This window comes from Porites lutea, chromosome 4 (genome assembly GCF_958299795.1).
Source record: "Porites lutea chromosome 4, jaPorLute2.1, whole genome shotgun sequence".
In the NCBI taxonomy this organism is placed as follows: Eukaryota; Metazoa; Cnidaria; class Anthozoa; order Scleractinia; family Poritidae; genus Porites; species Porites lutea.
Genome location: NC_133204.1, coordinates 6916245 through 6943280, shown reverse-complemented (window position 1 = coordinate 6943280; position 27036 = coordinate 6916245). Strand labels below are relative to the sequence as shown.

Below are 27036 nucleotides of genomic sequence, written 5' to 3'. Positions count from 1 at the left end.
GATCAAGGTATCAATGATTTTAAAGATGATCAAATGAAACTATCCATTAACGAAGCAAAATTGACTGGTTTGTGAGTTAGGAACTGTGCTACTATTCAACAGATTTTTATTTGAAATCTGACTTCGGGCCCGAAAAGTTATCGGGCCTTTCGAGAAACGCCCCTGGTACTTAAAGAAATTGCACAGAATCACAGGGTTCGTACAGAGTCTTGAATTCTTGAAAAAGTCTTAAAATTTGCCCAGCAATTTTCCAGACCTGGAAAAAGTCTGGAAAAATGGTGAAAAGCCTTGAGTGTTTTTTTCCATGTTTCAACAAGTGCTTTCTAAGTGAATTTGTTTTATTTTGGTCAAATCTTATTCAATCTCGCCCGTACTTTTGTAGCGCATCATGAAAAAAGCTTCGTTCCTGCGTTTTTCAAGGTCTCTATTTTAAGGTCTCCATTGATCACCTATTAGATAACCTTCAATCTGGAAAAATAAATTGTTGTTTTGGAAAAAAGTCTGTAAAAAGTCTTGAATTTTGGAACCAAAAATCTGTACGAACCCTGGGATCAGTATCGAGAGGCTGGAATTTGAGGCAAGCTTTACTTGTTGTAGTATGTAGTCAAGAGAGAAAAATAGGACAGACAGGGATTCTTAAGGCGTTGGCTGAGATATGTGAATTTCACTAAAGTTATATTTAGAGGTTGTAATTAAACGGAGGTCTACTTCCTTGGACGTTCGCAAATTTTAATCCATTGTTTGAAACGTTATCAAGTCCAGGCGCGACTGCCTCAAAGCAAAAAAAATGCAGAATACCGGTATTTTAATGACGACTTTTGAATTCTCTCAAGACAAAACTGAATAAAGGTTTGCAGATCTCTCCGGAAAAAAACTTGCGATTAATTCAAGCGTTTAATTGGTCCGAAAATAACTTTGGCGAAATTCATATATCCCAAGGGCCAAACTGAGCGTTTCCCTCTCTGTTCCTGCGTTTTTCCATGGGAAAGTAGGGCGCGAGAAAAATACGCGAGCGTGCGTGAAAATCGTTGCACGCGAGGAGAGGCGAGACGCGGCCATTTTCGCACGCTCGCGTACTTCGTGCGCCTAACTTTCCCTGAGCAAATTAAGGACTGCTACTAGTCCAGATTCACTTACAAGTTATGAAGGCGGAGACATTGTAAAGGCAAGACTTGTCCATTGGTGCGAGCGCTTGCTTCCCTCAAGTTTGGCCGTGATGCGAATTCTTATGTGGGCTTAGTTTGTTATTGGTTCTTGCTTTTGTTCCAAGAGGGTTTTACTCCTAGTACCCCAGTTATTTTCTCTCCTAAAAAACCAACGCTTCCAAATTTCAATTTGATCTGGGACTCAGGAACGCATAAACACCTTCGAACGAGTGTTTAACCCTTAAAGTTCCATTTTTTTTCTCTAACTAACAGTGTCTGTACCTCATCAAGTTCAAAGGTTACGAGAATTAATAAAATGATCAGCAAAAGGAAAATGCTTTGATCTTTTATCCAATTTTCTCGATTAACTTCCAAAATGGACCAAGTAGCTCTTCAATACTGATACTATGACTTTCTCGGGCCTCTCGGGGTCGATGGAAGGGATTTCTTCATAGCCTGAGTATCAGGCCTTCCTAAGAGGCTAGGGGAGAGGAGATTTTTTCTCACCCTTTTTCGCTTCCCTCCTTCCCCTTTAGCCACCAGAAACGCCTAATACTCAGGCTAATTTCTTCACCGAAAGCCAACTTTGAAAAATGGTTCGACAGACCAGAAATCAAAACGCCGTACATGCGCAGAAGCGTGTCACAGTCCCTTTAAAGGAGTTATACTTGAGATCAATCTGGATCAGTCCGGACAATTTGTTTGTGGATAAGAGCTCTTAGAAGTTTCGTGGGTAAACAAATTACATAATGATTTAAACGCTTGTGGATAGTGAACTTATTTCTTGATACTCGCAGACTGACAATGATCGCCAATTCATCACTTTTTGTTTTCAGCCATCACATATAAGGTTGTTATCAAGACAGGAAAGCAGCTGGGTGGAAGTACCACTACTGCGCAGGTGTGGATGACATTGGCAGGAAGCATTACTGACACTGGTGTTATGAACATCCCTAAGAATGAGAACGAGTTTAGATTTCAGGTAAGGAATGCACTTTATTTAAGTGTTAATGCATTTAGCACGAAAGTACTAATTTAGAATACTATTTTTAAGTCTCTTACTGGAGACGGGACCGCCATTTTACGTGGTCATTCGAGCCGCGCGATTTTAACTGAGCTGTAATGTGGTGGAGGTAGAAGCTATATTTTCAGACAATAAGGAGAACAGAAATATTGGCAAAATGAAATAAGTGTTTCTAAATGTACTACGACCTGTTCACGCATACGCGTTCGCGGAGAAAATTGTAAACAGGACTCGTCGATTGAGATAGTGACGACCTTACTGGAAAGAGATTTCTTATGTTGAAGGTGGAAGAAACTACCGGTGGTTTGATTTGACCTAGTAAGAATGACTTTTTTTTGGTGATTTATTGTCCTTTTTATCTTCGACAGCATGCAAACTTGGGTGTGTTGACGACACTTAGAATAGGACACGATAATACAGGTAAACTAAGCCTAAGTTGGGACTACACTTTTGTATTCTTTTCCTTGTTTTCTGCGTATTTCGTTCTCTTGTTCTTCCCCCATTCATCAGTATTCTCGTACCCAAACAAAGAGGTGTGGTTCTCTGTTCTGCTTGGAAATAGGAGATGAAGTATTAGGAGTTTACAAATCAACGAGAAATTGAAGCATCGCTGGAGACGTTAATGAGCATAAAGTTAATAGAAACCCGTTCTTAATTTGTTTAAATATAAGGACGCCATTGGTTTAGCCCGTTCAAGGCTCCAAGATATTAGTGCAGTCGTGCAGTGAAAAAGTGATACGAAAAACGCGCGAGGGGGGTGGGGGGGGCGCTGGAGAGAGAGAGGGCGGGCTACCACTAGTTAAGCCTGCGAATTCGCCTCCTCCTATCAAGCCCCGCCACGCACTAGCAATGTTTTGGCTGTCAAGAGAAACGTTCGTAACGGCGGGGAGCGGTGAGAGGCGGATTTATTCACAGGCTAACAATAGTTAGGTTTCGGTCGTATTCAGCAGCAACGTGGCTCGTGGGATGCTAATCATGATAAAAAAGGAACAATTCCGAATGTCGCCTAAAATCCCTTCATACCTTATTTAATCTCCTTTACAACACAACTTGTTCTTTTAACACTTATACCTTTTGAGTCACTGGAGCAGCAAACATACAAAAATTATTAAGTTCTTCGGTTGATTATCTTTCGTGATCTTTGTTGTCTTCTCTTTTTAAAAGGTTATAGCGCTGGTTTGTTCATCGAGCAAATCATTGTCAAGAATGAAGTGACATCACATATTTACAGGTAGAAAGGACGTTCATATTTACTGACTTTCCCCTTTATATAGTTCCATTTTTTTCGTTATTGAGGGTACAGTCAGCTATCGCCTTGCGCAGAGGACAGCAGATGAATCCCCTTGCAAATGTTAGACATTTGACTGAAACAAAATTCCTCCGGGTTCATTACAGACTCTCGCTAATATTGTCTTAACCTAAGTGCAAATGGACGCAACAACTGCCAACATTGTTGGGTCAACAATGATAAGAGTTGTTGCGCCCGTGTTAGCAGTGGTGTGCAAACGGATGCAATAACTCCCAACAATGTTGGGACCTACAGTGCAAAGTGGGAAGGATACAACCCATAAGACGTTTGAGGCCATTTGTAATGCGCATGCGTGGCCCCAACAATGTTGGAAGAGCTGTTAAAGAGCTGTGCAAACGGATCCAACATTGTTGCGCTACGCTTCGGCGATTCACGGAACAAAAGAATGTTGAGAGTTGTTGGCCCAAAAGTTTGACCGGTTTCAAACTTTGCGCAACAACACGAAACAACATCCAACATGGTATTCAAACGGACGGGACAATGTTGGGAGTTGTTGGCCTACAATATCGCGTCCGTTTGCACGGGGCTTTACAGACCAATTTTTCGGTCCGAACATCGAAAGTGCTGCGTATTAAATCTCGTCAAAAAGGACATCTAACGCAAAAAGCATGTTGCTTCTCTCACGTAGATGTCTTCTTTTTTTGTAATGTTTTTTTTTTCAATTGTTGAGCCTCCCTGAACAGACAGTAAATCCCCGTGTAAATGGACGCCCCTTTGTTAGCCAACAACTCTCAACATTGTTGGATGTTACATGTTGCGTCCGTTTGCACACCCTGTTGCATGTTGTTGTGTGTTGTTGGGAGTTGTTGCGCAAAGTTTGAAATCGGTCAAACGTTTAGCCCCGTGCAAATGGACTTATCAACTCCCAACACTGCTGGGCCAACAATGTTGGGAGTTGTTGCGTTCGTTTGCACGTAGCTTAACTCGCAGTCCTGAGGGTGTTCACACTAACAAGACAGACAACCAATTAGTTTTTCTTTTTAGAAAGGATATACGTGGTCGGGCATGAGCAAATTGTAGTCGCACATTTCCCGATAACCGATTGTTATCTGCATCTCTGTAAGAGGTGACCGTATGCATTGTATTTCATGGAAGGTTTTCGTGTGGTCGTTGGCTAGCGAAGAATATGGACGACGGGAGCACTGAGAGGCTACTTGTAGCAGAGCTAATGAAGACCAAGGGGACCGTTGAAGGTAGCGTTTTTAATGAAGTTAAATAAAAAAAATTTTAACACAGTTAACAACAAGGAGCGCGGGCGTGGTAAGCGGTCAGTGCTATGGCTTAAGCGCCGTCAGTCTTGCTTGTACCATCTCCATGTACTTTGTACAGCGTTTCCTGGCGGCCACTCTCTTCGTTTAGCCTTTGGATCATTCTTTTACCCCCACCCCTCCCCCCTCTTTATTCTTCCACTGATAAATCAGTGTGGCAGGTGCCTGGTTCCACTGGCATGTGGGCTCATGGCTGGAGGGCGCGGGTTTGCCAGCCATAGGGGCGTAACTCTGTCTAGGGGATGGCTGTGCCAAAGGTGGAAGCGCTTGGACATCCCGGGCACCCACCTCCAGTAAGCGACGCAGGTGTTAATTGCTATCATCAGTTATTGCTTACAAATAAGGCTGCATTGTAATATGAAAACTGCTACTACCCTAAACACCCCGAAGACTCGTGATGGTGAGTTATAATACGTTTACTGTCAAACTACGATTGACTTGCTGGTAAAAATGGAAAAACTTGATAGTTTTTTTCTCATGCTGTTACTGATGCAATTGTCTAAAAAGTTGCTCTCTAAGAATCGTCCATTGTTATGTTCGATAGAGGATTTGTAATCTCGGCAATTGGACAATCTGGAAATTAATCAGTGTCTCGGCGTCAAGTTTCCAATCAAACCTGGACCTGCCAATAGACAGGTCATAAAACCCGACCGAGTAGTAACCTGGTATAGGTGGTGCTGTATAGCAGGTCCCGTGCAAACAGGCAGCCTATCCTGCCCAACTTGTGAACCATGTAGATTACGTACGGATTTATTGTACAGAATTTAGTGTTCGTTTCAGTTATAGTGTTTTTGGATATTAAGCTGCTGTTGTTTGGTCCTTCACGTTCTAGTAATTTCATAGACGGTCTATTCATTGATCGAAAAGGATAACATTATTTTGACCAGGTGTTTAGAAAAAATAGAAAGGTACTTGCTAAAGATAAGTTTGATTGTACACTGAAATGCAAACTTTTGATAACCATAGTATAGAATTGTACACAATTTCGCTTAAAATAAATTCCATATATTGTTTAATCTCAAGATTTCTACGTAATATCACAGTTTTAACTTCTGTAGTTATATAATTCTCAGAAAGGGAATTTGAAAAGGAAAACCGATATAAAAGCTAAAAAATGAATCGTGAAAAACATGGAAAATTTTTAAATAAATAATGAAGATTTGTTGAAAAAAGCCAAGAATAATGAATAATCGTGATCCAATTATTCAGCTTCCAACCCCGATTACTTGAAAACTTAAGGTTTGGTTCTGCGGTTAATGTTTCAGTCGTTGAAGCGACGACTGAAACCGCAAAGTTGTTACTTCAAAGAGTATGCCAGTATAATCTGAAAAACCGTGCCAACTTATCAAGTATTGAAGAGGCTTGAGAGCTTAGCAGTACAATACCTAAATTTCCAAAAGTTGTTAGGATATTGTATGTAGTGATGCAACTTCTAAAATCCAGGTGAAACGTCGTACAATATTCGCCACCAACAATTCTTTATTGCTGAAAAAACACGATAATTCTAAACGAAAAATCAAGTTGACAACTATGTCCTAAATACCGAATTTAGGCAAAACTGTTGACTTTTTTGGTCATTGCCAATAAAGAGAGAGGGTAGAAACAAACACGACGTCTAAAAGAAGACAAATATCTCTTCGGTTTGAGGGGCTGTTCGTTCATTTCCTGTACAGAAACCGTGAGGGTATAGTTTAGCGTCGAGAATCGCGGGAGATTGAAAAGTCTTGACCGCCTGCTCTTAGTATTTTGCAACGTAATCATTAAATGAAACTTCAGAAGTGCCTTGTTCCCCGTACATCCCTCCAAATATCTGACCGTCAGTTCCCTTTATGACAAATTACAGCAGATTCAAAATGTGATGTGCTAAGTTTTTTACCTACTGCAGTTTGTACTGAAGAGTCGCAAACGGGCAAAAATGTGTACCTTTTAATGTAAACAACCTTCGAACAAGTTGTAGAAGTTCCCTGTTCGATGCTATCATTATTTAACTAATTCTCTGTTAATAACCGTGCAGTATCCTGTTAACCTGTCGTGTATGACGTCAATGTGAATCCAAGAACTGATAATTTGCTGACCTTGTAATTCACACCTGTTGAGTAAACTATTGTACTCTTCTCTTGCCAAAAATAACTTGGCTCGTGTAAGTTTCCACGATTAGTTACGGTTTCTTCAGTCGTCTCAAATAAGTGAGAAGATAATAACAAGGTGTGGAATTAAAAAGGAATATAAAATATGTAGTATGAAGAAAATTAGAAAGGTGTTTTGCAGAGGAAGTCGTGCTGTGGAATCGAGTTACAGCATTTTTGGCCATGAATCTGTAAATACAAGATGTGCAAGTTCACACTTTATCCCTCGAACAAAACAGATTTTGGACGTGCAGATATTTTACATTGGCACTTAAAAGCGGTGATAATATTAGAAGCTAAACTCTGCACGTTTGTCACAAATATACGGAAGAAGAGAAAGCTACTCTCGCCTTGTGCGTGCATTTGTTGATAACGTACTCCTTTCTGGAGTTTTCACCAGTAGACTAAAAATAGTCAAATTAATTCATCCATATGGCCGCTGAGAAAACAAGGAGTAATTTTTTTTTTTTTTTTGAGTATGGACCACAACTTAAGTTTGTTTTTCATCGATACTGATCGTTGCCATTTGCAAGTTTTGGTCGCATGATGGCATTTTAGCCTTTAAATATAACTGAAATACAATCGAACCCCGCCTTAAGGTGATGTTACAAGGGACGACGCGTACGATTTTTAAGGCAACAGAGCGTTGCAATGCTGGAACAATGTTGTGACCATTCGAAGCAATGTCGGAACAATGTTGCAATGCTGTGTTGCGCTAAAAATCGTCATCGCGAATCACGGCGTCCCGTATAACACCACCTTTACGGACTCCCGCTTAAAACGGACACCTCGTTATTACGGACAGTTTGCTTTCAATGTCCCTGAGTAAGGCCTTACATTTTCTCTAAATTCAACCCGCTTAATACGGACACCTGTTAATGTGGACAACGGACAATTGTTTCTTGCCCAATCAGCAGATTCTCACAGAAAGCCAACCTCGCTAATGCGGACACTTCATTTGTAATAGACTTTTCCTTTTTAAAGGAGGAAAAAACCCTCGGTTGGCAGTTTGTCGATGTTCCCAACGCTACACGGCAGGACCTACAGTGCACCGGATAAAATGAATTCAGACTATTTTGGCATCAAACGAGTTTTGATCGAGAGCGGCTTGATTAAATAATATATAGATGAGCGATTTTCGAGTGTTTGCGTGGATTTATTCCGCGGGAGGACGGCTTTGTAAAAGTTAGAGATGTTTAATTTGACGATCCTTACATCCTCTTTTATTTCTGTAGTATTTTGCTCTAATCAGAAGGTGTCTTTTCGACTAAAATAGAACGACCCGCTTAATACGGACACTTTCTATGACTCCTTAGGGGTTCGTATCAACGGTCACCTCATATAAGGAAATCCGGGTCCCGGAATTCGGGAAATTTTGGATTGTGGAATCCGGAATTCTGGGTTTTGGAATCCAGAATACAGCTCAAGGAATCCAGAATCCCACTAACGATTGGAATCCAGAATCCACGTTCTATTGACAAATACTGGAATCCAGTACCTAGAATCTGGAATCCACGGCCTGGGATGCAGAATCCAAGACTGTCTTGGCCTCCATTACACGGGGCGACAACGGGTTATGACTGTAACTACAACTGATAAAAACACACTGCAGCTGACATACGTCGCTGTTGCGTAAGTTACAGAATAAACACCAAAAGTAAAGGAAACTTGAGGTGACTGTCTTGTTTATTCAGTGACCTTTTTCCCCCCAAGCAATGGATTAAGCTATGATTAGCGGCTCTTTTATCTGCAACAAATATTTGTCCATAAATTCCACTGTTAATTTTGTAATCCCGAAAATATCAGTTGTTAACAAGGAAAAGCTGTCATAGATTATAATTGAAGCAAGTCAGCCAGGTTAATCTTTGCGTTTCTATGTTTTTTTTTTTCAAATATTTCATATGCCTTTGATGTACAGCTCTGTATATCCTAAGAAGGTGGAATATGCTTATCCTTTGTTGGGGTTTCCTGGATACGATTGTTGGCAACAATTTCTGTAGAGAAAGTTGTAGTTAAAGCCAAAGTATAGAATAGAAATAGAACAGAACAGATGCTTTACGTATATTATTAATAGACATCGCAGCAAGAGGCTGAATTCCGTCTATACATATAGACATATAAACTAAACATAAGGTGTAAAATGAAATGCGCATGTGAACGTTATGCAATTATATTATTCAAAGTGTGTGAGTGAACGTTGTGCAGTTGCGTTATGTAATTATATTATAAGCCTTATAAGAAATGTGTGAGTGAGCGTTATGCAGTTGAGTTATGCAATTATTGTTTTATAATTCGGCGCTTTTTGTTTGACGAGTAATTTCATGACGCCTGAACTATATTTTGAAATCCTCTAAGTAACCAAACTAAGAGTATCCTTGTTCGATGATAAGATGTTTTGCGAAGTTGTGGTTCCCAGCACCCTCCGCCTTCCCCCAGCGTGTCCTTAATTCGTCACCATGTGATTAAATTTGCGGTTGCTTCCGCCTGCAAACAGCTGCAGAATAACGACGAAACGCAAAAAAAACTCCCTTTTTTAAGAGGTCTTTCTAGGAGTCGTTGTCAGACGTTATTTGGACTTACTTGCAGGAAACTGGGTAATTTGTTTACGGTTGGGTTCACAGAAGTCTCCAAGATTGGCTGGGCGTGGTTAGTTCTTTAGCGGTTCAGGTCTTACAAGCACTTGGTAATTTTAGTATATTTTGAAAGAAATGACAAACATATTGTTGCAGGAGTGAAATGGGTAGGCAAAGAATAAACATGGCTGCTTTAATTTAAAACATGACATACGAATTCCTTTTTTAGTCTTCCGTTAAAGTTTGCAAAAATCTTGCTGCAATTACAGTTTGCAAATGCATGGCTGGCGCCTCCCCTGTGCGTGATGTTTGATGTTTTGGGATCATCCAGCTGATTATGGGCATCACCGTCAACCGGATCACTCTTAAACTTATCCTGTATCTTTCTTTTCCCCGTTCTAAAAGAAACGTGTAGGCCAAGGAAGCTGAATTTGTGTTGTTATATGTTGTACTCTGTGCGTGCCCGCAGTGCAGACAACGAGCAGTCTCTTATTTTTCTTGGCAAAGTTACTCCCACATAACCCATTCACCCGAACCGCGAAGCCCGAGAGCTGCGATAAAGGTGGGCGTAAGCCCGAGAAGAAAATTCCCTTATTGTAACGTCGGTGTTTGCAATCGCACTGGCCGGGATAAGAACCGGACGGATTATAAGAGAAAAAAAGCAGAATGCAAGTAGTCTACCGCAGTAAAACCAGTGCAACAGTCGACGGAAGAGAAAAAAATAATTTCCTTATTCATGTAGATTTCTGATTTTTTGTCCTTTACCTTTTGTTTTAGTAGCTACGAAAAAGCATTCCTCTTAATAGACTCCTTAATTTATACACGTTTTCAAAACTAAGAACCAGCCGCAACCCCGCTCTACGCGACCAAAAACTATCCATTCCTTATCATAGAATACTCTAGCTAGTCCTACTTTATGAAACAGTCGTCAGTTTGACTGGAACAAAAACCAATTATGGCAGGTATTCTAAACAGCTGTCAATTGATTTCACGCGACCATCGTCTCTGTCATGCCACGATGTTGCAAAACTATGACAATTGTAGTACCTTCAATTTTTTTCCATTTTCTTAACCTAACTGAATTTTTTTTTTGTTTTTGAAGTCTATCTTTTTTGACCTTCTCGCGTGGTCAGTATTGTGGCGTCCTCTCAAGAATTTGACTTACATTCCGAGACGTGGGGCTCAGATTATTAGTAGCCCCCTTAACCTATGTATTAGGTGTCCTCTTATTTTCTAAAGTGAGGGAACAAGCATTCAGTTTCTTCGTTTTCTCATCACGGAGTCAGTGAAGGCATATTGGAAAGAGAAAGCGGAAGTTTCTATTTCGTTCAGACCTCTAAAAGCTTCTAAAACTTACCTCATTTTGCCTAGGGTGGATTCGCTGTAGCCTTGTTTATTACTGATTTATTTTAAGTTTAATACCTTTGAACTACATTTCCGTTTCCGCTAAGGCCTTTAGTAGTATAGTTTAATTCGTGTAAATAACATAAAATTTTTTAGTGGTCATCCCCTGTGTCTTATTAGCTCTTTTAGCTTTCCTGAAAACCTGAAGGGTTTATTCCCTTCAACTTCATTTCCGTTTGTAATTTCGTAAGCTTTTAGCGGTATAAATACCGTATAAATGGCATAAAATGATTTAATAACCATCCCCTTTTACTTTAATAGCCCTTTTAGCTATTCTGAAAACTCAAAGGGCTTATTCAAGGACGTGGACGAATTTTAACGAACTTTACGTTGTCAGTCCTTTTGAAAAATCGGGCATGCTTGGGAGTGTTTTTACGATCACATGAGGTCTCTTGAAGAGTTTTATCACGTTAAAGATCATATCTTTAAACCTCCTCGAATTGTAATCATTTCTGCACTTCCCTTACAACTTGCAACTATCGAGATAAATAAAATTATTGTAGGGTTACAAAAAAAACGAGACTTGACGGTACCCTTTCTACTCATGTCATGTCGTTGGCATCATGTATGATTTAGAGACAACGGATTTCGTTTTCCATATAATTATAAATTTTTTACGTATTTTTTTATCAATTTTGGCGGAACAAGTAGGTACGGAAATGTTTGTTACATATTTGGTAATTGCTCTCCTCTATAATAACAAATGGAGATATAATTGCGATAGAATTGTAGATACAGTATCATTATCTAAGGCATCCCAGATGCTTTTACAAGGAGATTTATTCATTCTTTGTAACATTGCAAATTACAACAAGTGCTTCAAGACGCTTCCACAAAATGTTTATTTTTAGAAATCTTTTATAGTACAACCGGTTTTTAGTTTAACATGACAAGAAAGGTCATAAGGCAAAAGCCTAGCAAAAATGACAACAACGGTTGACTTAATTGCGTTCAACGGCATTTGGTTTTTCCCTCTCGTTCTGGGCCACCTTGGTCCATGTGTTCCTGTGACCTCTTAACTAACAAGAAACATATATATTTTAATGTTTATGTTTCCATTGTGTTGTACCATTAAAAAACAACAACATCATCAACACTGCAAACGTTAATGACTTGAGATAATAGCCTGCGCGTGCCGGATTGCTTGATATGTGGAATTTGCAACACTTCCCTTAAATAGTCACTAAATAGTTAAAGATGTCCTCTGTTTTTCAGTACAAATAGGTGCATGGAGAAGGACTTCGTGTTATTCCAGTGGGAAATAACTCATGGTAGATTCGTGTGACCCTTGGTTATCAATGGTAGAAAACATTTTTGTATACGTTACTTTATGCGGAAAACATGAGGAAGTTTAGGAGATTTTGGGAGTTGTCGACCTTTACTTACCAGCAAAAGCGTTTATTTTCGTTGCATTTTTCACAATCCTTTAATTCTTTGCACAGATCTGTCTCTCATTAAATGAACTATCTTTCTACAACAGATAAGTCCGCAAAGTCAAAGCAAAGTGCGCCTTGTAAACGTTCTCGAGAATCTAGTTGCTTTGTACTTAGACAAAAATATGGAAATATTATCTGCCACATGAGAGCATATCTTGCAATTTGACCACCATTACAAACAGTGCAACGCTACTCAAGGACTTTTTTTAGTGTTTTTAATTTGAGTGGTCATTTTGGAGTATGCTTACATAATCTAGAGTTGTAGAGACCCCGCCGCTGAATTTTACAGGGTAATAAAAAATACCATGCATAGGGGCCTAAATTTAATTTCATTTGAATGGTGTTTAATACAGTATACAACGCGCATTAAACAGCGGATGTTACCTAACGCGTGTAGCATTTAAAACCACGTTGCTAGCCTGATAATGAACAGAAGTACCGCTAGTTCAGTGTTTACTTTACAAAGTTTGAGCCACTTCACACAGAGTAATTTTACTAGCACCTTGAAAGAATACTGGTTGCTGTTTTTTAGAGGTGAATAGCGCGATTATCCTCTTGATGAATTTCCATATTCAGGGAATAACTTAGCTACTTGGAATTTAGTTTTTTTGACGGTCAATTGTCAACTGGAGAGTGATTTGCCAGGGAATAGCGTCATCTATGTTTTGAATAACCGGGGATATCTACCTTTCCTATAAACTACGACAATGAATTGATAATTTCCGCTGATTCGAAAGTCAGCGCCGTCTTGAACGCGGGTATCAGAAAACAGGGTCACAAAGGATTGCTTAGCTTGACGTTTGGAGGAGTTCAGAGGGCATTTCATCGAAGCCAATGTCAATAAGAAAATACTACCCAGTTTTCGTATATCAGCGGCACTCATCGACGGTTTACTCCTAAACACATTGAAAACACTTTTTGGCCTATCTAGAGTACTTTTATATCTCTAGAAATGCATTCTAAGCGTCGCTATAAAATTTGTATCTGTTCAGGTCATCTTAGGGGACCTTAAGTCTTTTCGAAATTAAAAGGCCTTGAGTATTATTTTACAAAAAAGAGACATTTTCTTATTCCTCTCTCAATGACATTTTTGAATCCGAAAATTTTAGGTTTCCTTTTTCTGCGAAAAATATCCTAACCTGGGAGGTGAAATGTGAAAATTACACTTCAGAAAATCGTAACGAATTTATTAGATAAGCGTCGAAAACTATACATGAACGGAACAGTCATCTAGAACTTTTTAGCCGTCCTCAAGTAATGGAAAATTCGTGGCAATATTTGCTTCCATGAACAGATATTTTACAGAAAAAAGTCGTTGGGTGCCACTGGTATTTGTTGAGAATTCCAACCGATAGACAGTACTACAGCTGAGAACTTCAGCGGTTCTGCATCAAATCACATTAGTCCATCTTAAAGCCAGAAACGCACTGCTGAATAGAGGATTCCCGCACCATTTATTGTGTGGGTTTGTTGGATGAGAAAAGGCTGACAGTAGAGTAGTAGTAGATATTAGATGAACGTTAGTCGTAAAAAACCACTGACCTTGCACTTCACTGCAGGACACAGACAGGTGTTGTGTAGTAGTTAGTATCATATGATGTGGTAGAAATGGTTACCTGTAGATGTTGCGCAAGAGGAAGGTTTGCGCTCGCGTGAAGCCGTTTGCAGCCTTAACGCTTGCATAGACTTGCTCTTTACTGTCCTGTCCCGGCTGAATATGTGCGTCATTTCGACGTAAATTAACGCGGAAAAAAGGTATAGAATTGCGCAGGGGAAACTCTCTTACAAAGGGGAAAGAACACTTGTCTTTTTCTGTTATCGCTTTTTACGGAAGTAAAAGAAAAAATTGTTGGCAAATCATCAGAGTAATTTTGTTTTGTTACTTTTTGAAATAATTTTTTTGTCCCTGCTAACAGTGCACATGCTTGCACGTTTTTCATCGTAAGAGAACTGACCATCTTGTTTCTGGTATGTAAAGTTCCCTTGTTGAGACACGGAAGCTATGATTGGCGCCTTGCTTCATTGATACTAGAATGCTGCTTGAAAGCGATCTCAATCGCTGAGCAAATATCACGATTTTTCAGTAAGTGATTCACTTAAAAGTGTTCCTGATTTTCAAGAGCATATCTTTTGTTTATCTTTCCACCGCGCGCTACTCTCACGTTTCATCTGCTTTCAGTATTTACATACCCCGTCGCTTCTTAATTACATTACTTGCCAGAAATACTTCGATGACAAGCAATTTTTTTTTACACGTGTTAAAGCCCGCGGTATAAATAAGGCGCGACGTTGCATTTTAATCAGTTTGACCACTTGAGAGACAACCGAGACAAGTCCTATTTCATTGATTATCAGTCGCATTGTGAATCATTCAACTAGATCTGGCATCATTGTTTGGTGTTTTGAGGTTCTTGAGACAAATGATTGGAAAAATGAAGAAACAAGGTGAGAAGTGGCGCAATTCTGTGGACACTCTACCGCTCCCAAGAAACGTTTTTAACGTGGTTGTTCTCGGCGCAGGCGGCGTGGGAAAGACCTCGCTCGTTGCGCGCTTCGTCAAGAACGAATTCCCGGAAATTCACAACCCAACGGTGGAGGATTTGTACGAGAAGCCGATTCATCTGAGGAAAGGTGTCAGCGCCTTTCTACAGGTTTTAGACACTGCGGGAACGTACCAGTTCCCCGCAATGAGAAGAGTAACATTGCAGTTCGGCGAAGCATTCATCATTGTGTACGCCGTGAACGATCCTGATTCACTTGAGGAGGCTTTGAAATTGCAGCAGGAAATCTACGAGGCGAAGGGAACAGAAGATGTTCCGATGGTGATAGTCGGGAACAAATGCGACCTCGCTTCTACAAGAACAGATGAGCCTTTGGTCCGCCGTGCTATCGCATCCACGCTCTTGCGAGGAAAAAACTGTGTTTTAGCCGAGACTTCGGCCAAATATGACGTTAACGTGAGCGGTGTGTTCACGGCTTTGATGGGGCAAATAGTGCTGTCTAGTAGTACTCCTGTGATAACTGGTAAGAGGAGTCGGAGGAGCAGAAAGTATAGCGCACCGTCAACGCTATAGTCAATGAACAGAATGAAGATATAAACAGAGATGTTTTGAAAACTGCTGAACACTTATGTGGGGCTGAAGGAAAAAAAGTACTCCGGAATGGATACACTGTTAAACGCTAATCCCTGTTCGTCGGACCACAGACTTCAACACAGGATGTAAATCTGAGTGAAATTTCAATATCGTAAAAGAAAACCATTATGTTGTACTTTTGTTGTGACTGTGGCTGAGATAACACGAGAGCTGTCAGATAACATCTGCGGACACATGCATTTATTTTGTAGTCCGTTTTTAAACTGTGTTTTACAGGGTCGTCAATACCTAAAACTGCTGATGAAAGATATAGAGCAGTTTCTAATGAAAATTGAGAAAAAAATGCTTTTTAAATTGAGCAAGGTCAAAGGTAGACCAAGGTAGACCCCCTCTCATGGCAGGTGACGTTTGATTGAATCAGCAGATGAGAGGAGAATGATCAATTATCGGCCATCAGATGAATTCAGTGCTTTGAAAAGCAAGGCTTTATGAAGAAAAAAATGTGAAGCAAAAACATAATCTTCGAGGATTAGAAATGGTAGAGTTTTAAGAACATTTTAACCGCATTTGGACTTCCGGCCACGTTACACGTAGTTGCATCGTGACGGTAAAACTATTTTTGTCATGTCGTTATAAACCTTGTGTTGTAATTTGTAATTGTCAGCACATAGATATGCTGTATACATTTTTATAATTGCCCGTTACTTAGTTATTTACTGTTCATAGGTATATTTATGATGTCATTCTGCTTATAAATATTAATATGAGTAATATATTTGACAATGTACATTAGACCATTTCTTGTCACGCAAAGTGTTCATAAAATGTAAATAGCGTTCTCGTGAAAACTTGGTTTTAGAAGCTGAGATGATTATGAATTAAAATATTTAAGAAAGCAAAAACTTTGAGTGAAGTTATTTATTTCTCGTCCTGTTAACGGCGAACGTTATCATTAGAACACCTGCACTGTAGCTGTATTTTTTTTTTACAAACATTTTCCTGTAATCGTAGGGTGTGTAATGCTACGAAACTTTGGTGTTTTTACTTTGCAGTATCCCAAAAGCAGATTAGAATAAATGGGTTAGAGCGTATTACTTTTCTGCGTTTATTCGTGCTGTTCAAAGCGACGTCTTCAATTTATCTTTTGCTTACATCATTACCCTTGAAATGAGGTAACAAGTATTGGGTCATGCAATATCTGAGAGGTTGGTAAAAGCCACTACAAGTAAGGGTCGCAGAATTGCTTTTAACTCAAACGCAACTCAATCTAGCATGCGGAACTACATGAGTTCTCTCATTTATTATTACAGTTATATAGCGCTTCTTAAAACTGTTAAGAACGCCTAAGGTCGTAATGATTTATCATCAAGATGCGAAGTCACTCAAGTTTCATCGGAACTGCAACTTTAGGTCTGGGTACCAGTCTCCTCTGAGACTAAGAATTGTGAGATGAACTCCCGCCTTCTTCTTTGTCCTATGCCGATCTCCGTACCCTCGCACTGGGTACTATACATTTCAAGTCTATTTCGGTTAAAACTTTCTCTCAGCCAGGTTGGCAAATGTCGCAAATCCCGCTGCGTTCTGCTAAACGCACTCAGGCGCGTCACATCTAAAAAAAGTCGTAAGTCCATGGTGGTGTAACATAATTGGCAAAATGTCTGAAAATTTGTTGGTAAATCACTGGATTATGTGGTATTTGTTTTAAACCGGAAATTTTTCGAAAATTGTGCGACCAGATTATTTGCTGACCTATGTAAAATTATGCAAGAGAAGGGTGCGCAAACTTTGGGGATTTCCGGCCCTGTTTCAACCTCTTACGTGTCTCTCTTTTTTCTTGTGACCGGATGCAGGTCGTTGAATCAATTCCGAGAATTTCACCCTTTTTCACCCCTGATCCTCGGGGTAATTTTGTTTCTTTAGGAGCAGGCCCTCATCGATCCAAACATATAGAGCACTTAGCTTGTGTTTGTTTTGTCTTGGGCGGTGGTGTTTCTTGTGACCGGAAAAAAGGTGGTTAATTAAATTCCACAAAGTCAGCACTTATCCTCAGTTTCAAAGGGGATTTTATTTGTTTGAATAACAAAGATTATTTCCTGTTCGATCGAACTGAATAATCTACTTATCTCAGTGGTTTTTTTTTGGGTTAAATAATCCCATTTAATCATTCTATTCATGGTACACAAAGATTGCGTGACAAGTACCAAAGTTTCAGCCATGGTAAATTCACGTAACAGTGTTTAAAGGAGACAATTTTGAGTGTTTCGGTTTATTCACTATTGACTACTGAACATATTTAACCACATTATCCTTTGGATTCTGCGAGATTATTGTGGTTTATATCAAGTTATGCATTACTCCCACTATTTTGCGGTTGTGGTTGTTGCTAACCAGTAGCTATTTGTTTGTTTTTACAGACGGTAACCTTGCCGAAGTATGCCGCCTTTCACCACAAAGACGTTCTCCCGTTCTTTCCAGAAAGAATCGAGAAAGTAAGTTTTTCCCTTTAAGTGATACTTTATGTAATGCCTTCCATGTCTTCCCTGAATTTTGAAAAACTGATCCGCATGCAACCCCAATTAACTCTGATGGTTGGTACGATCCTCGGGGGGTATTCCTCATGATGGCCTATACGGGGAGGCTCCGCCCCGAAAGGGGTACCTTTTTTAGTCTTCGGTTATATAATAGGGTAGGGATTTCACAAGTTGAAGTATATGGAACGGTAGGCAAATCCGTCATTAAGGTATTTAAAGGGCTGTTAATAAAAAAAAAATATCTCGAATAGACGCACGTTATGGCCATATCATTTTTTACAAGAACTGAGCGAATCCTCGCGAGTTGATTGGTCGAGAGCTATGGCCTATGTAGCCTGCGTGGCAGGCGTTAAAAGGGGAAGGGGAAGCGTGAATTTGAGCGCGCGAGGAAGAAAGCTCGCGCCCTCAATTCCCTTTTCCTTCCCTTTCGAACGCCTGCCACGTAGGCTATGACCTATGAGGGTATAGTACATGGAAATGACGTAACATGTCACGCAGTGCCGGTTGTTTTGTTTTTGGTTTTTCGTAAAAATAATTTTACCCCTTAACATGGACAAAGAAAAGAACCAAATTTTAACATATGGGTAGAAATTTCTGTGATTGAGTCGGTACTTGAAGCTGCAAAGGTAGAGCAAAAATACGAAAAACAACAAGAAAAACGTCGCTTCGCGCAGTTGGAAGAGGGCGACTTGCAACAACTAGTGAAAAACAAATGTTATCGTAAAAACAAATGGACCACAATTTTCCATGGGCTACACTCTTAGAGACCATAGAAATGACGCCATAAAATGTTCAAAACTTCGCAGTGAAACCACTCGCCAGCGGCTCGTGGTTCCACTTGAGTTTTGAGCATTTTATAACGTCATTTCTATGGTCTGTAAGAGTGCAGACCATGGAAAATTGTGATCGATTTGTTAGTTAATTTATTAAACGCTCGGTATGTTTCATATGATCTTGAAGACAGACAAAATAGCTTTGTTTAAGGGTCACCATATTTCAATGGAAGGTATACGAAAGGGGAACCTTTTCTGCAGAAAGTTGTTGATAAAAAGGTAAGGGATTGGACCTCGGGGAGGGGCCTCTCCATATAAAACTTTGTTGACTATCCCCCCTCTGGGGAATATCAGTCTTCTCTGGCGTATTTCCCTAATTTTAATTTAAACAATGAGTATTAATCCAGCAGCCATTTTGCCATTGGGTCCATAACTTTTGCATCTGTCCATAACTTTTGCATCTATTGAAATCAAAGGATTTTACAAAAATGAAATTTGCCCGTGGGGCAGGAACGCGTGACGAACCCCTAAGAACGTCTACGTGGGAGGCTACCTAAGAATAAGCTGGGTTTTAGATGCTGTCTAACTGAAATCGTCAACATTCTGTACAAAACCCATGAAAAGTATTTTTTATGGTTAAATTTAAAAGCATACTTACGAGCCAAAACAAAGACATAACTAAAATAAAAATGCAGACAGAAAGACAAAAATAGCTATCGACTATATAAAAAAAATAACTTTCCATTCAAATTATCGTAATCCTATTCGTCTCGGTATTTGTCACGTACTGAACACATTCTTCTATGGTTTCTTGACAACCGTAATAAATATTTCTCGGTTGTTTGCAATGTTTTCCTGTTTTGATCTTTCACTCCTATTTGCGCCAAAGTAAACATTCGAAAATACTCCAAATTTTATTTTTGTAAAATCCTTTGATTTCAATAGATGCAAAAGTTATGGACCCAATGCCAAAATGGCTGTTGGATTAATATTCATTGTTTAAATTAAAATTAGCCTGACTAGTCTCGCTTGAGGTAATGTATATTCTTTTGAATTTTGTACTGGAGAACGAGGTTAGTCAGGCTAGCTTTGATCTAAACAGAAGAATATTAATCCAGCAGCCATTTTTGCATTGGGTCTAATATGACAATCATCTCACCATCACTTACGAGTGGTCCTTGTTCGTTTTCAAACTTACTGCTGACTGCAAACACCCATGACGGATTTAAACACGGGAAAGAGGGACTGAAATATTCACAAACATCGGTCGAGAATTAGCCTGCGAACAGCAGACGTATTTCCGGTCGTCGCTTCTCTCCCTCCGAAAAGAAGGGACGACCGAGAAATACGTCTGAAATACGTCTGCTGTTTGCAGGCTAGTCGAGAATGTGCCTGAAATCTGAAAATTTCTTTTCAGCTAAAATCTCCGACTAAATAAGACAGTATAACCTTTCACACCGTTTTTTTTTTAAGGCAATAGAATGATATCTCAAAAATAGGACTATGCCATTCTCGGCATTATTTAGCTATCAAAAAATTAAATCACAAAAGACGTTGATAAACATTGTAAGCTTACGCATTTTTATATCAACTTGACGTTTCGTATGCCAGTCAACATACGTTAATACGAAAGTGATAAGGTTTCTGGATCCGAGATTAAGAAAAAATCTTGACAGTGAATATATGAAGCAACAGCTGATTAATAAATCATTAGCTTTTGATTGATGATGTCGACATAAAAATATGGCTTTAGATGTTGAATAAATAAAGTTTCCTTTAGTTTACAGTGGTAATCATTTCACAAGTTTAATATGCCATCTCAGTGTGCCTGTAAAAAATTAAAACTGTTTGTCTGGTCTCATGAACAAAAAAAAAAAGCGTTTCAGAACGTTTTCAAAAATCTTTCTTAAGAGAGCAACCCATTGAAGCCCGCGTCTTCGTCGTTCGCTACTCGCCTGACTGCGTAAACACTCACGTTCGGAACTTAGATGCCTAGTTTCTTTGTGGAATAAAAAAAATTGGAGGCGCTCATGGAGTAATACGTACACAAGCAATCTAAACTTGTACTTGTAGACGTAAGAAAACTGTTGTCCGTAATCCCTGGAAAATTCTTGAAGGTAACAAATTTAAATGTCACCTCGAATTGAATCCGAAGTAATACGTAGACGAAACGTTCATTTGTATGCTTAACATATGCTTTTGTTTCTTTTCCAGAAATTCGTATTCCCGAAGTTCAAGAAAGAGTTGCTGATGCCGTTAATAACATAGTTAAACACTTCTACAAACCCGAGAAAGAGGTAAGATCAACTTACCTAATTCAATCTTTCGGGTGGAACTATAGCATGTACGTAGCTGTAGCATGAACGACAAATTCAAACTAAACAATCCTTTTGCTTTGTTAGTACTTTTAAATTAACATTTTGGACATCCACAAAAAAGATTTATGTTGTGGTTGACCACGGCATTTAAACAGGGAAATAATTTGTCATCCTCTTCCGTTTTTAGAGAGGAAATCTGACGTACTTGTTGTGTGGTGATGGTGGTCTTTGTCAAGCCCTAGAACAGGTGAACTTTCTCCTCCTATTGACTTAACGCTGTTGTTTCTTGTGTGTATTTATCTCGTTATTTAACGCATTAAATTTTCTTTAGACTGTTTTCCTACTCATAGGCGTTGTCCGTAACTGTGCTCACATTGTGGGTGGCTCCCCCTATAATGTTTTACAATTGTTTTTTTAATGGAGCCGAAACCAGTTGTGGAATTGCACACATTTTCCGCATCCTACTGATAAAAAGTTACGACATATAGATTTTTCGATCAGCAAAATTTTTTTTTTGGAATTAGTTGTTACAAGAATACTTCACAAACAAACACCACCACTATGGAGTTTAATCAGTGAAGTCTACTGGTCTAATTTTGTTGGAACCGTCGCTAGACGTTACCCACTCCTCTATAGAGCGTTTTCACATAACGTCACGGCGGCGTTATTGGTATTCCAAACCAGTGAAACGGCGGCCATCTTGGTGTTCCTAACAAATCCTGTGAAAGTTGAACTCTATTCTTATGTATAAAATGCTTTCTTTTGTTCCAATATATTTGCATAGATGCAGGCCCCGTGAGCTGAAAACACTCTATATTTTTCAGTGTGTTTACTTCTCCTCTCGTACCCCAATAGTGAGTCCAGCATTTTTGTGGCAAATTGGTACCATGTAAAATAACATTGCAGGTGGGGGTGGAGGGACATCGAAATTGTCAAGTGTTTTAACTTATGTGACGAGGATTGTAGTAATGAGACCGTTTTGTCCTGTGTACGATGTTCGATCTTTCTGTCGCAAGAGCACTTTTTCTACTATTATCCCTTGCATAACAAACCTCCTTTAAGCAGGGAAAAATTATGAACTTTCTCTATGCGAGGAATTCTCGGTACCAACTCTAGATGTTTGCCTTGTGAAAGCTGGGTTCAATTCAATAATTTGTTTACAAGTTTACTTTACCAGTGTGGCTATTGTTTTCCAACTATAAAACAACTGCTGCACTTGTAGATCAGACCAGTAAAAGTTTTACGAGTAAAGTTGAATGTATATTTTTTGTTGTTGTTTATTTGTCTGTTTCGGTAGGTATTTCAGTGTGGATTCAGATCGTCTCGACTTTTTCGAAATAACTTCTTCATATGGGACATCTTAGGTTAGTCACATTTTGAAGTAGTAATTTTACCTGTATTGAAAGGCAAGCAGTAATTTAACGATGAAATTGTACCACTGTGAAAACTTGAAACTCCATCCGATATCGTGTAAATTTGCAAGAGACGTAACGTTGTTACTTTAATAAGCACCTGGTCCAAAAAACGTCAAAAAACGGATACTTAGTCCAAGGAAGCGTATTCGAGGGGACGGTAATCAAGGCTCCCTTCAAAGAACTAAAACTAAAGTTTTTCAAAATCTTCAGTTTGAAAAATCGACTAAAAATTGGAAGAAGAGATAATGATCATAGACGCACTTAACATGCGCATGGAGACAGAAATACCTGGAGGAAAGACTCAAGATGCGGGGACGGGGTCCGCTTGTTTGCTTGTTTAGCGAAAGGAGCCTAAAGGGGTTTCTTGGGGTAGCGAGCGCTTATTAGAGCTTGGGCGCTGGTTTAAGCAGATCCTATTATTCGTAGTGGGCGGATTTGCGAGTGTCTTTTCTGCCGGAACAAATGGGCATTTTCAGGAGTATGGGCTCACTGTAATTTTCAGGGAGTTATAATAACTCCTCTAGTGGGGCTAATTTAACTCCTTACAGTGGAGTTATTTTTCGTGGAGTTACTTTAACTCCAAAAAGGAGTTTAAAGAACTCTTTTTCAGGAGTAAAAGTGACCCCAGATATTGAGGAGTTAAAATAACCCCAAAAACGGAGTTATCCTGTACCTAAAATTTTTACTCCACTTTCAGAGTTAAATTAACTCCAAAAAGAGTAAAAACAACCCATGTAAGGAGTACAAATAACCCCATTTCGGAGTAATTTTAACTCCAGAGTGGGAGTAAAAAGAACTCTTTTTCAGGAGTAAAAATGACCCCAAATTCGGAGTTAAATTAGGAGTTAAAATAACCCCAAAAAAGGGGTTATCCTGTACCTAAAATTTTTACTCCATTTTTGGAGTTATAATAACTCCCTAAAAATTACGGTGCTCCTGCCATTTTAAGGCTGCTCTGGGGCCTGGGTCGATGTTATGTTGAATTGCATTTTTGGACTGTACGAATTTAATATTGATGCTCGTGTTAGCGAATAAAAGAAGTGTTTTTGCCCCTCCTCTCCAAACACCTAATAGTGCCGTTCAAAACAACCCGACCCAGTCCTTTGCACAGCCTCAAATCGGCCTAACCGCCATTTGCACAGCCCCCGAAATTTTGCATAACCTTTGTTTTAAATTTCTCCTGGGTATTACAGTCGTCCCAAGAGAAATTGAAGACCATGCTTATGCAAAATTGTGGGGGGCAAACAATGTGTATTATGGGAGATGGGCAAATGGTGAATAAGCCAGCACTAGAGCTTGACAATGGAACCATTCTTGTCTCCTCTTCCTCTTGCAGAGAAAGGTCAGCAGTATCTTACTTCCGTCGAGGAGGACTCTGACCAACCTGATCACGTGAAAAGGGCGCGAAAAACATTCTGTACTGTGATAACCAGGATAAACAACGCGTCACAATCCATTGGAAAAGATGGCAAGGTAATACTCTGGCTTTTTAGTTAGTTTTGTGCTACTTAAATTCACCCTCCATTACTTGAAACTCGCGCTAAGCTGCGCTAATTCCAGCCCTAATTGATTTCCCTTGGATTTGTTCCGTACTTTTACTGTAGTTTTATCCTGTCCTTAGTTACCGAAACCCTCGATATCTGAAAAGCCCGCTAACGGGAATTGATTTTTCCCCTTTAGGTAATGTAATTTGACCTTCAATAACTCGAACTCTGTAGAGAAATTGTGACAGGTTTATTATTGGTGTGCTGAACAAATTCTCCGGCTTTACAGAGTATCGCTCTGATCTTTGTACTCCTTCGTAAAACTGAAACGATTTCACGTCGTTTGAATAGCCGTTTTAGGGTAAATAATGTTGCGTGATCTTGTGCGGCAGCGTTGAGAGCTCCTTTTTTCTCTTAAGCTTTCCTTCCCCTTCAGCAAACTTCCAGAACTTATATTTGAATGATTTTGTAACATTGGAGTCTGGTGAAGATCTCTCTCAATGCTCATCATGTTCTTCTTCTTCTTAATCTTCTTCTTCTTCGTCTTCAGTTCCAGTCCTTTGTGTGCCTCGGTGCAAGGTAAGAAACTCTTTTTTTACAGCTATGCTCAAATGTACCACGGAATCAAATTAAAAGAAGGCATCACGACTCATTTGAGTAGCCCGTCACATTCGCCACTTTAGAAACGAGAAGGAAACTGGACCGAGTTAACTTTAATTCACGGTTGGTTTTAGTTTTATTTTGATTGTCGAGAAATAGCGCGAGACATTTGTCAGCCAACCACAAACCATAGAAACGCAGAACTAATAATCACAATATTGTTTTTGGCATGGGCTGCGTAGCAGGCGCTTGGAAGTTATGGGCGCAAGAGACCCGTTCCCTCTTGCACCCATAAGGGACCTTAAGATCCGACGACGGCGACGATAATGAGGACGTCAAAAAAGCAATAGGTTTAATAATCAAAACAACAACTTTGCACGTGCATCACGCTTTTTTGTACATTTCTTTGCCGTCACTGCACGACTACGACGTGAAAATGCCTAATTTCACGTTTTACAGAGGAAGTACACAAGCGATGACGAAATTTCCTCTCTACTTCTGAACTTGGATATGGTTCTTAGGAATTCAACTTTAGCAGGGTTCACCAACATTTGACAAAGTTAGTGACTTGGAATAATCGCGATGAAGATTGAAAGAACGCGAATTCACTTTTTCAGCGACGTTTTCGCTGCAGTCGCTGTTCTCGGATCTTAAGGTGCCTAATTTACTTCCAAGCGCCTACTACGCAGGCTAATTTTGGCATAGAAGATTATCTATAACCCCAGCTGTAAATTGTAGTTTTTGCTTCAGTTAAATTGCGAAATGCGAAACCTTTTGTACGGCAGTTGACGCCGAAGTTACGACTGGGAGAAATGTTTCTTTGCAGGAGAGACTTGTGAATTCGTTGATGAATGAAAGGAGTTTCTCTGTGTCCTAGTACTCCTCTTTTTCGGTCGTATTTTCCTCATAAACTCTCCTTACCTTGAATTAAAGTGCGAGTTACCTTTAGCTGATCCTCGCTATCTCTAGAAATACCCTTTGTGATACAAAACTCTAGAGTGCGAAAACTTGGCCGGAGTAGTTATATTTGTACGTGTGCCTTTTTTCGACAGAGATCATTTGCTCCATGACTGGTTCGAACTCCTGTCCACGTGTCCAGCGACGACCAACATGTACGACACGCCCTCGTTCTTTCGGGACACAACGCTGGTGCAGTTTTTGGTGGACTTACTGCAAACTTTGATGGAGTTCAATATAACACTAGAAGCCTCGCTTCTGAAGGGAATCTCATAACACGTGTGACAAAGCGACCACAACAACCGTGAAGATTGTTGGACGCGAGCTTCTTCAACGAAGAAGGGCAGTTTGTAGGGAGGGTGAACGAAAAAAAGGTGCCGACGTTTTTGGTACACTTAAGTAACGATGCATGTTCAACTGCAGGACATTGTTGCAGATTTATACGAGCCAACCAAAATTGGCAGTATTCAAGATAGGCAATTATGCGTCTTGTTTTTCTAACAGAAAACCGTCAATTTCACGAAGCTTTTCCAAAATCTGCACTTATAGTTGAAGCCGTAGTCGCTCCGAAAATATGTTAATTTGCCGTGAGTCTTTGTAGTGAAACTGGTTTTATTAGTTCTATTTTGTCAGTCAGGCTATGATTCTTGACAAATTTTGTGGTAAAGTGGACCAGCTTAAGAGTTGATTACAATAATTTAGGTATCCCAGAAAGGATTTATTTTAATTTGATGATCACTGAACACAGATTTATAAGCTGATATTTGTATGTAATATAGACATGATATCAACTTACATCCTTAAGTTTAAAAGCTAATACAAAAATCGTTGTAAATAGACCGAGTTGTTTTACATTTGGTCAAAAGTTTTGGACAACACAACAACTGTTGTGATATATGGGTGAATTGAATGTGGATATTTTTGACAAATGGAGATTTTTATATTTAATTACTGTTAGATTGTGCGGGTAATAGTTAAAGAATTCCATTTTCATTCATTTAGATTAATTTTAAACTTTTTCTCGGGTGCGACGTAACCAAAAAAGACGGTGCCCTGCTTGTGGTCTTTAGTCAGTCATTTAAAAGAGGCTCTTTATAAGTACGGACACCTTCATCGCGTCGTTGGTTAGAATGGACACTGGCTTGACCATGTGCTTTTATCAGAGGGGTGTTTCCGTTTGCACACCTAGCTAGTTTGTACGCTTGCAATATACGGCCTTGCAAATACAGACGTTCAGAAGAAATCTGATTTTCTAATTTCCACTCTATTCTCGACCCTTTTTCCTTAGCGATGTTTTTTTCAGCTGGCCTAAGTCACAGTTAGTTACAAAGTGGCCTTAGACGCTTTTGACCTCAGATTGAAAGATTCTCCTGTAAAATACTTTGGAGATTCTCTTGCATTTAAGTCCATTGTTAGAATACTCTTTATCGCTTGACGCTCCAAGGAAACAAAATTGTTAGATTTTACAGTTAAGAAAAATTCATAAAGTGATAAAAATATATTTATAAATTTGTTAAGCGTGCTTCAAAGACGTTAAAAAATAAAAAGTGAATCACCCATATTTCCTGAATTTCTATT

General features: G+C 39.4%; 2 protein-coding genes across 2 annotated transcripts in view; both read left to right on the top strand.

The window, feature by feature from the left end:
• Nucleotides 1-27036, top strand: part of LOC140935522 (DENN domain-containing protein 5B-like) — a 46756-nt gene extending 19720 nt beyond the window's left edge. The window contains exons 17-27 of the mRNA XM_073385078.1: nucleotides 1982-2127; nucleotides 2538-2589; nucleotides 3334-3400; nucleotides 4574-4671; nucleotides 17795-17869; nucleotides 20899-20981; nucleotides 21190-21249; nucleotides 22300-22366; nucleotides 23754-23890; nucleotides 24452-24480; nucleotides 25554-27036. Coding sequence (XP_073241179.1) covers nucleotides 1982-2127; nucleotides 2538-2589; nucleotides 3334-3400; nucleotides 4574-4671; nucleotides 17795-17869; nucleotides 20899-20981; nucleotides 21190-21249; nucleotides 22300-22366; nucleotides 23754-23890; nucleotides 24452-24480; nucleotides 25554-25734 — 995 coding nt within the window. The 3' untranslated portion in view covers nucleotides 25735-27036. The remainder of the gene's footprint in view (nucleotides 1-1981; nucleotides 2128-2537; nucleotides 2590-3333; nucleotides 3401-4573; nucleotides 4672-17794; nucleotides 17870-20898; nucleotides 20982-21189; nucleotides 21250-22299; nucleotides 22367-23753; nucleotides 23891-24451; nucleotides 24481-25553) is intronic.
• On the top strand, nucleotides 14464-16138 carry LOC140935523 (ras-related protein Rap1-like). The gene has a single exon (XM_073385079.1). The coding sequence runs from the start codon at nucleotides 14706-14708 to the stop codon at nucleotides 15357-15359; it is 654 nt and encodes a 217-aa protein (XP_073241180.1). The 5' UTR covers nucleotides 14464-14705; the 3' UTR covers nucleotides 15360-16138.